This window comes from Lethenteron reissneri, chromosome 52, assembly GCF_015708825.2.
Source record: "Lethenteron reissneri isolate LAM-NWPU_2019-01 chromosome 52, ASM1570882v1, whole genome shotgun sequence".
Classification (NCBI taxonomy): Eukaryota; Metazoa; Chordata; class Hyperoartia; order Petromyzontiformes; family Petromyzontidae; genus Lethenteron; species Lethenteron reissneri.
The window spans coordinates 7592804-7603193 of NC_083830.1; the positions used below are offsets into that span (position 1 = coordinate 7592804).

At 48.8% G+C, this 10390-nt stretch overlaps 1 protein-coding gene across 3 annotated transcripts in view; it reads left to right on the forward strand.

The window, feature by feature from the left end:
- Positions 1 to 10390, forward strand: part of LOC133355784 (NEDD4-like E3 ubiquitin-protein ligase WWP1) — an 83712-nt gene that overhangs the window by 61240 nt on the left and 12082 nt on the right. For all 3 annotated transcript variants that reach the window (XM_061573133.1, XM_061573134.1, XM_061573135.1), the window contains exons 12-18: positions 1495 to 1579; positions 2719 to 2850; positions 3960 to 4041; positions 6418 to 6489; positions 8801 to 8889; positions 9442 to 9601; positions 9875 to 10008. In XM_061573133.1, coding sequence (XP_061429117.1) covers positions 1495 to 1579; positions 2719 to 2850; positions 3960 to 4041; positions 6418 to 6489; positions 8801 to 8889; positions 9442 to 9601; positions 9875 to 10008 — 754 coding nt within the window. The remainder of the gene's footprint in view (positions 1 to 1494; positions 1580 to 2718; positions 2851 to 3959; positions 4042 to 6417; positions 6490 to 8800; positions 8890 to 9441; positions 9602 to 9874; positions 10009 to 10390) is intronic.

Consider the following 10390-nt stretch of genomic DNA (forward strand, 5'->3'; position numbering starts at 1 on the left):
CCGCATTCAATAAATAACTAGAGATCTCACCACGTTCAGAATTTTACAACAAAGTAGCAAAAGCGATTTCCTGCTCAAATGAGCATCGCGGCGGTGCTCGCCCCCTGTTCTTACAGCCCCTTCTCCACGAGAGGGGTAACTTTTATTTGCTGCGCAGAGTGGAAATTTTATTAGTGATTTTATCGACTTTACATGGATAGTGGGGCTGGGTCAACCCCACCGACCAGGGATCGCAAGCCGCTCGCACCACCTCTTAGCCACCCGGCAGGATCTTAATTTTAACGCTGCCTCTTAACGGGAAAACGAACGAACACACACACGCACGTAAGAACTTCGCGTGCGAGATCCTCACGTGTGCGGTCATCGAGACGGAACGTGGCACCCACGGGTCCCCGCGAGGTGGCAGGAGCGTGGGGGCGAGGCTGTCGTTCTGCAGCGGATCGAGCATCGTTGATCATGATGGAATATTTCAGGAATTCGCCGTCTTCACAGCTGAAGGCCCCCTTGGTTGAACTTCTGCCTGGCACCTTGCGGCTGCAACGGCCAGAATTCAGATTTAATGACGATAACAATAATGTAGTGGAGTAGCGGACGCAGTGGTTAACGCACCGTGCTATGACCCAGGCGACCTGAGTTAGATTCCTGGCTACGGCTAACGGTAATGAGTGAAGAGCATTGTTCTTCTTGGTTCTTTCGGTAAAGTCACGTAGAAGGGAAGTAATAAAATAATAAAAATAAAACATAATAAAATAATTCTCACGACGTTTCGGCCACAACGCAAGCAGCTGTCCTCAGGTGAAGAACATGTCTGTCGATAAGACAGAGTCTAAAAAAAAAAAAACTCTGTCTTATCGACAGACATGTTCTTCACCTGAGGACGGACGGCTGCTTGCGTTGTGGCCGAAACATCGTGAGAATTATTTTATTATGTTTTATTTTTATTATTTTATTACTTCCCTTCTACGTGACTTTACCGAAAGAACCAAGAAGATGAATCCCTGCAGTCACGAAAGCTTTAAATCGAAATTTGAAGAGCATTGGTCGCGGGTCGACGTGTTTTTTTTTTTACCCATAATCGACAGTCCACCACGATGGCCAGTGCGGGTTTGCGAAAGCAGCGGCTTGCCGTGCCTAGGAACCCGTTCAGATATCACACGCCGCTCAAGTTAAGCTGTGGCCCGGAATCAAACTCTGCTCACCCGGGGGGGTTGGCAGCGCTGTGGCGCTAACCGACTAGCGTCCGGCGCGTTTGGCTACGTACGGTGCGAAAGGAGTTCACCAACGTACATGCACGTAACCGCCTCGCACCGTCAAAAATGTGGAAATTTCCGACCACACCGACGGCTGGACGGAGTGACCACCGACGGCTCGTTTGGGCGGCGGCGCGAACGATACGAGTCGTCGTAGTCGTCGCGCCCGCGTCTCTCAACGACGATGATGACGTCGCCGCTTGTCGACTGTCCCCCCTGCCTCCTGTGCCGTTGCCGCCCGCAGAGAAGAGGGTGGAGCAGAACGGCAGGGTCTACTTCGTCAACCACAACACACGCACTACGCAGTGGGAGGACCCTCGGACACAGGGGTAGGCTGACGCCCCCCCACCCCTCCCCACGATCCCCCCCCCCACCACCCCTCTAGAAAACCGTCCTCTCGGATGTTGCGTTAGGTCATGGGTCCAATATACATTCCAGCGTTGTTACGATTATTATTTTCCGATATTAGGAAGCCACTGGAACTTATGCATTTTTTAATCTTAAATAGAATTTTTTTTTATTTAGAACTGCTTTTTCTCTTTAGGTGTCCTCCCGCCGCACCCCCGATTAACACAGTTGGCTACGTACGGTATGAAAGACGTTCAACATACAAACGTACAGCGTCATTGTGTTTTGGGCGTTATTTTGGTCTTTTTTTTCCCCCCCCAAATGTAATCCCCGTCGTGCGCTGTCGGCTTCGCGTCTTGCCCGCGGGGATACCCGTTGGGATCTCTCGCAGTAGAGCGATGCCGACGTCAGACCCGAGTCGTCGACTTCGGCCACGGCAGTGGCAGTAGTGGCAGCGATGGAAGAGCAAAGCGCAGGCCACCGACCGCCGGTGGGCGAGTGGCCGGAGCGAATCGGTGGATTCGTCGGTCAACCTGGGCCGCTTTTACGTCCCTGGGTAGGGGCGGCAATTCGATACGGCGTGGATATTTATAAAAGTCTAAATGTGACCGGGAACTCAAGACGCGCCGCGTAGGATGCTGCGAACCGCGGGGTCGTCGGTGGAAGTGGCGGCACGTTGAAGTCCGTTTGTGCGTTTTAATTTTAGGCCGTGGTTTAGGGTTGGAAGCCGGTGGGCGCAATGAAACGCCCGTTGGGTTTGCAACAACAAGTTCTTAGGAACAGAGTTTGTACGCAGCATTGTCAAACGACTTGCGCTACAGCAGAATATTTGGCAGACGAGCAGTGTCTGCCTAGGGCAGTGTCCACCAACATGTTTATTCTCACATTGCATATATGTTTCACATCACACTCGTTTTCTCTCTATCGAAGCCCTTCAACTGCATTTTTCTCATCAAAAGCTACCATCGGGACCTTGCTATCATACCCATTTGTGATCCGGAGATGACCTGTTTCAAGAAAATCATTGTTAGCAAATATCACCCTGAGAGGTACCAATCAGCCGTTCCCGGGCCAGTGGCTCAAGGCTTTGAGAGAGACAGCCCTGTCCCCTGCCCTGCAGGATCGTGAACGAGGAGCCGCTGCCCGAGGGATGGGAGATGCGCTACACAAACGAGGGCGTCCGCTACTTTGTGGACCACAACACGCGCACCACCACCTTCCAGGACCCCCGGCCTGGCGCCAAGGCTTCTGGGTGAGCTGCCTTGCGCTGCTGTTTCCGCCACCACCACCACCATAAAACCACCACCACAAATCAACCACCGCAATCATCATCATTCTCATAATCATCACCACCACCTTCTAGGCACCAAAGGTTTCTGAGTAAGCTTCTTGCGCTGCTGCTACTGCTGCTGCTACTGCTGCTGCCACCACCACCATAAAACCACCACCACAAATCAACCACCGCAATCATCATCATTCTCATAATCATCACCACCACCTTCTAGGTACCAAAGGTTTCTGAGTAAGCTTCTTGCGCTGCTGTTACTGCTGCTGCTACTGCTGCTGCCACCACCACCACCATAAAACCACCACCACAAATCAACCACCGCAATCATCATCATTCTCATAATCATTACCACCACCTTCTAGGCACCAAAGGTTTCTGTGTAAGCTTCCTGCGCTGCTGCTACTGCTGCTGCTACTGCTGCTGCCACCACCATAAAACCACCATCACAATCATCATCATTCTCATCATCACTATCACCACCTTCTAGGACCGCAGCATGGTGCGTAGGCTTCTCGGTGAGTTGCATGCGCTGCTGCTGCTTTCACCACTGCCAGCATAAAAGCCACTACTATTTGTACCAATGTCATCACCCCCACCACCACTATCATTATCATCACCACCACTGCCACCACCACCACCACCACTGCCATCATCTTCGCCAACACCACCGTCATCATTGTAGGAGCCGCGGGCAATAGAGTAGTTGGTAAGAGGAGCTCTCCTCTGCTGTGTATACGCCGTAGAACGTATAGAATGTATCTGGCAACAAGTGCGCCTTTTGGCGTCATCTGGTCCAACCCATGTGAGACTAGGCTCTAAGGAAAGCTGTCTCGGGTGTGGACCAATCAACTTCAAGGACAGTGCACATTATCAGTTATGTTTTTTGTTTGCATTATGACTGCAGGTATTATGGTCTATGTAAACATGACTCCTTGTAAAAAAAGGTGTCAGTTTTGTTGCCAGATAGAAGGGTAAAAAAAAACAATAAAAAACAATAATCATATTTTTTACTGGCAAATGAGGTTCCAATGGTATATAGAATGTATATAACGGGATCTGCCGTTCGTTGACAGGACCAAGGGCGCCTATGGGGTGCCCATCGCTTACGAGCGCAGCTTCCGGTGGAAGTTGGGGCAGTTTCGCTACCTGTGCCAGGTGAGAGCGTGCAGCGTCGTGACGACCGTGCGTTTTTTGCTCGCTCTGTCGTTTCAAAACTCTTACGTCTGCACGAACCGAGACCCCCGTTGTCTGACTTTGTTCGGCTGTACCACGCGAAGTGACGTCACTTTTAGCGGTTTCAATTTCTCTACGTTGGCCAACAGTGGTGAATTGTGTAACCCTAAGCGTTTGAAATGAGTGGGATAAAAATACCGCTCTACCCGACCTGTTAATGCTTTCAATACTTGCATTTCCATTGTATGGTAAAACCTTGGATTGCGAGCATAATTCGTTCTGGAAACGTGTTTGTAATCCAAAGCACTCGTATATCAGTTGTGATCACGTGACGCTCGGCAGACAAAGCGTATGCACGTACTACTCGTATTGCAAGACCTCGCTCGTTTATCAAATTAATATTTATTTAAACATTTTGCTCGTCTTGCAAAACACTCGCAGACCAAGTTACTCGCAATCCAAGGTTTTGCTGGACTGTTCGTCTTCCTTTCGCCTAAGTCCAACATGCGAATTTCTTAAAAACTGCTTTTTTGTGTTTAGTTTTTTTGTCCTTCCCCCGCACCTCTGATTATTAGCATGTTGGGCTACGTACGGTGCGAAAGAAGTTCAACCAACGTAGATTTTTGACGTCGTTCTCTTCGTCTAACACTGAGACAAGACCATGGCGACGGCTGTCTCTTGTGGTTAATGCACTAACACGATTCCTTGTAAAAGGTTTCAGTTTGGTGTTTTAACATCTTAACACAGCTGTTTTGTTGCCAGGGAAAACCTATTCTCATATTTTGGTACTGGCAAAGGAGGTCCCATGATGGTTGTTTGTAATCATGTTCTTGTCGTGTATGCATGCATGTACGTTGAACCTCTTTCGCACCGTACGTAGCCAACCGTGCTGATCGGAGGTGCGGGGAAAGGACAGCAACCTAAGCACAAAAAGCAGTTCGAAACAAATGTGTGTCCGATCTAATTTTAAAAGCGCATACGCTCCAATGGCTTCCTGAAATCGGAAGGAAGAGCATTCCAGGCGGCCGCAAAAGCGCATCTGAAAGCGCCGTGCGACGCGATGACCAGCTGGTGGGGAAGGACAACAACAATGTGTTTTTCATGGCGGTGATCTTGTTGTGTACCCTGCTGTGTCCGTAATACGACGTTATTCATAAGAATGTTATTAAATCACGACGTCTCGGAAGCAACACAAGCTTCCGTCATCAGGTGGGACAACCACAGTACAGGGAAATAATAAAATAATAAAAATATAACATAATAAGATAAAATTTTCACGACGCTTCGGCCATAACGCAAGCAGCCGTCCTCAGGTGAAGAAACAGAGCTGTCACCTGAGGACGGCTGCTTGCGTTGTGGCCGAAACGTCGTGAGAATTTGATCCTATTATGTTTAATTTTTATTATTTTATTATTTTCCTTCTACGTGACTTTACCGAAAGAACCAAGAATATGAACCACTGGAGCTATGCACTTTTAAATCATCTCGGTTGACAAACTCATTTCTTTAGAACAGATTTTTGCGTTCAGTTTGTTGTCCTTCCCCCGCACCTCCGATGAGCAATGTTGGCTACGTACGGTGCGAAAGAAGTTCAACGTACGTACATAGTTGGTCTAGATTTGAAGCTTTCCTGACCGCAAGGATTCATACTCTTAGTTCTTTCGGTAAAGTCACGTAGGTAAAAAATGAAATTAAAATTAATAAAAATAAAATAAAAATCACGACGTTTCGGAGGCAACACAAGTCTCCGTCATCAGGTGGGACCATCACAGCCAGATTTGTTGCATCAAGTGATACCGTCACAGCTAGATTTACTGCATCAAGTGATGCAGCAAATCTGGCTGTGACGGTCCCACCTGATGACGGAGACTTGTGTTGCCTCCGAAACGTCGTGATTTTATTTTTATTAATTTTAATTTCATTTTTTACCTACGTGACTTTACCGAAAGAACTAAGAGTACATAGTTGTTATTATCTACATGTGAAGTGTTTTTTTTTCTTGGTTCTTTCGGTAAAGTCACGTAGAAGGAAAATAATAAAATAATAAAAATAAAACATAATAAAATAATTCTCACGACGTTTCGGCCACAACGCAAGCAGCCGTCTTCAGGTGGAGAACAGGTCTGTCAAGTAGACAGACCTGTTCTCCAACGTCGTGAGAATTATTTTATTATGTTTTATTTTTATTATTTTATTATTTTCCTTCTACGTGACTTTACTGAAAGAACCAAGAAGATGAATCCCTGCAGTCACGAAATCTTTAAATCGAAATGTGAAGTGTTCTTAGTCTTTTTCTAATAGATTGTATCTGCTTGTAAGTTGTGACACTGTGGCTGCTTCTCTCCCCTGTGGTTTTAGAGCAACGCTTTACCCGGGCATGTGAAGATCAGCGTGACGAGACAGACGCTCTTCGAAGACTCTTTCCAGCAGGTGCAGTACGAGAATATCATCGTTAGCTGGTGGCGCGGTGGTGAGATGTTCACTCCCTCGCCTAGTATGCAGGAGGTCGTGCGTTCAATCCCGACCCTTGATGCCTGCTGTATATTTGGAGTTTGCATGTGTCTCTCTCTCGTGATTGCGTAGGTTTTTCTCCCCCTCCACACTTAGATTCAACGTGCGTTTAGCGTATTTGGCTGCTGTAACCTACCACACGATGAGAAGCCGCTTCGTTGAGCTATCATTTGTGACCAAGGTTCTGAGAAAGAGCTGTATAGCTCAGCGGCCCTTACCTGGTAAAATAAAAACTAATTTTTGTTGGGTTTTAGATCTCGAAAAACTCCACTCCTGTGAGTGTCGTGGTGGCGTAGTACCCCGGGCTCGCCAGGAGATGGCAGTGCAGTAAAAAATGTGGACTTGATAATTGGTTTTTTACCCTTCTATCTGGCAACAAAACTGTCAGGCAAATGAGGTTCCAATGGTGGAATAATACATCACTCCGCAAATCACTCTGCTGGGAAGTACGTACGGCAGTTGTTGCCCTCCTGTAATTTCGCGTGACCCTCCTGAGTGATCGGTGAGCTCCTTGGCAAACAAGCGTAATAATCCATAATAGGGGGGGGGGGGACATTTTTTTGGGTCAGATCGCGTAAATATGAATGCGTCGTTAAACCCGCCACCACCCGACACGGCCAATCAGTAAGGTTTGTCACGTAAACGAAACGCGCCAATTCGTTACTAGTACAGCACACCGGTGTGTTGGAGAGTAAACCTCACTCTCGAACCCAACAAACCAAAAACTCTTATGTGTAATATTTGACGCGAAAGCCTACGTGTTAAAGCATATGTAATGAGAATTTTACGTCCCAGTATTTATATCGGGGGGAGGAGAGGAGGGAGGTTGGATACCGTTAGCGATCGTTTTATATTGCATCACGCACAATTTGAATGCTGTCTTTTTTAAAATTAATTTTTCTCTTCTTGGTTCTTTCGGTAAAGTCACGTAGAAGGGAAATAATAAAATAAATAAAATGAAACATTATACTATCAGATAATTCTTTTATTATGTGTTGAGAAATAATACAATAATAACAATAAAACATAGTAAAATAAATCTCTTATTTTAGATTGTTTTCTTTTTATTATTTTATTACTTCCCAACTACGTGACTTTACCGAAAGAACCAAGAAGATGAATCCCTGCAGTCACGAAAGCCTTACATCGAAATTTAATATTTCTCGCTCGCCGCTTCTGCCAAGATCCGGTCCCGTCCTGCGTTGGTGCCTCCGCCACCGTTGTTGTTGTTTTGTTGTTGTTGTTGTTGTTGACGGACAATCCGGCGGCCTTTGCGGGCTTTCGGCCAAACTTGCGGAAGCCCAATTTCCCCTTTCCCCCCCCCCCCGTCCGTTTCTGTCCGTGCGCGCTCCGCGTTCACGCGCGTAGAACGAAACCGGTCGTACGATAAAACTCGGGGACGGCGCTGCTGGGGGGTGCGTGACCTCGCTAATTCAAGCCCGAGGTGGCGGGGGGTGTGAACTGCAGACAATGAAGGCTTTGGTTCTTTTCTTCGGCACGCCGATTTAAAAGTTGATGAGAGCGTAAAGCTGAAATAATTTGTACGACGCTTACAAGGATTCTTTGCTCCCTAAAAAGAAAAAAATAAGTGCCCGACGTGAATACGAACAAACTGTGCTTTTATAAAAAAATAATACTAAATGTTTTTGTATAAATGAATCGATGGATTTGAGTGCCTGGGTTGAGATCCTGGTTTTCTGGCCAGCTGTGGTTGAACCGCTGTTCTCAGCCGATGCCAAGTGGACAGCGGTGTCCACCAGGACAATGCCGCGCAGCTGCGTGCAGGAGAATAGAACCGTTCGATTTTAAATTGAGCCCTCATTCAAAAATAAAGTAGTTTATTGATTTAGTTATTTGTATTGTATATAATTGCAATGATTTAATTGTGTCGTACAGAGTTGTGTTTTTTCTCTCTTTCTCTTATAATGTAAGGGTCGTAGTATCTATCTTCTCTTTCGTTTGGCTGCAGCGCCTGAAGATGCGGTCGCAAATGTAGATGCGAGACACGAATCAACAATTGTAATTGTAGCAATTGGCGGGTCGTCCGTATGTACATATATGCACGTATGTTGAACTTTTTTCGCACAGTACGTAGCCAACCGTGCTAATCGGGAGGTGCGGGCAAATCGTCGGTGCCGTTTGGGGAGTGGGGGGCGGCGGTCAGTCGTGTGCGCTAATCGGCTGGTGAGTGTGACGTCACTTTGTTCCCGTCTCAAATGTTTCCACTAAGATCATGGCCATGAAGCCCTACGACTTGCGGAGGAGGCTCTACATCATCTTCCGCGGGGAGGAAGGCCTGGACTACGGAGGCCTTGCCAGGTGCGTGTGCGTTGGTCCAACAACAACAAAAAAAGCAATAGGCTTTTTAACCCTTCTGGCAATAAATACGGGAGGTGTTAACCCTTGAACCGTTCCGACCGAGACGTCTGCAAGTTGCAGGGTTCGGGGTTTCCCGTTCACCGCTGAATCTCGCACACCGCGAGGGGCTCAGCGTTAATTTTATTTGGGGAGGCGTTGGCGCGCCGTTGTTTTGAAAGACATTGTACTCACCGCAGAGAGCCGTAGCGACACGACCGCAACTCTACGACAGCTGGCGCCGTCTTTATCTACGCGGAGTTGTTCCGTAGCGTTAGAGCGTACGGCTCTCGTTAACGGTGATCTATGCTCCGTCTTCGTCGTCATTATCGTCATCATCAGCCGCAATCAATCCACTGCTGGATGAAGGCCCTTCCTACGAAGCCGCCGGCATCTCCCACACATCCCTTGCAATCACTGGGGGGAGTCACGTCTTTGGGGGGGGGGGGGGCGGAGGGGGGGTCGTAGGGGAGCGGGGGGTGGTCATACTAACCGAACGCGTCGTTGCCTGCGCAGGGAGTGGTTCTTCCTGCTGTCGCACGAGGTGCTGAACCCCATGTACTGCCTGTTTGAGTACGCGGGCAAGAACAACTACTGCCTGCAGATCAACCCGGCCTCCAGCATCAACCCCGACCACCTCGCCTACTTCCGCTTCATCGGCCGCTTCATCGCCATGGTAGGGGAGAGCGCGGCGCGTTTTTTTTCCCCGCGCCGCCCGACGGGACGGAGTGCGCCGATCGGCGCTAGTGCCACGGGTTGCCACGGTGGCGAAGACGTTCACTACCGGTCGCGACCCATCGAGGCGCTCCTCTTCAGCTCCACTGCCGAGCGTTCCCGCGGTGGTGCCGACTGCGGTGGCGGTGGTGAATAATGCGAGCCCCCCCCCCCACCTACCCCTCCCCCCCACCTACCCCTCCCCCCCACCTACCCCCCCCGTCATCGATTGCAGGCCCTGTACCACGGGCGCTTCATCGACACGGGCTTCAGCCTGCCCTTCTACAAGCGCATGCTGAGCAAGAAGCTCACCATCAAGGACCTGGAGTCCATCGACACGGAGTTCTATAACTCCCTCATCTGGGTCCGGTGAGACTGCACTTATTGTTCTTCTCTTCCGTGTGCCGTTTGATCAGACAAGCCACAGGCTACAATCGTATTGCAAATGTTGTGAGCCGTTGCACGGCGACGGAATGCCTCCCAAGTTTTTGGGCGACGCTTTGATGCGAGTGTGGCCGGTTTTCAATGGGGGGGGGGGGGAAGTCCCCCCTCATTGCAGCAACAGCTTCGCGCTCCGGTTCCGTTCAAGTTCAGTGATGTCCATGCGAGTTACAGCGCCGCCGCCGACGGAGCTCATGCAAAGTGTAAAAAAAATAAAAACAGCAGCAAACAACAAAAATTATTATCATGAAACTTAAAGAAATGAATCTGACCTTGGCTCGTCGGCTTCGCTGCTGTTCCTCCCCCCCGG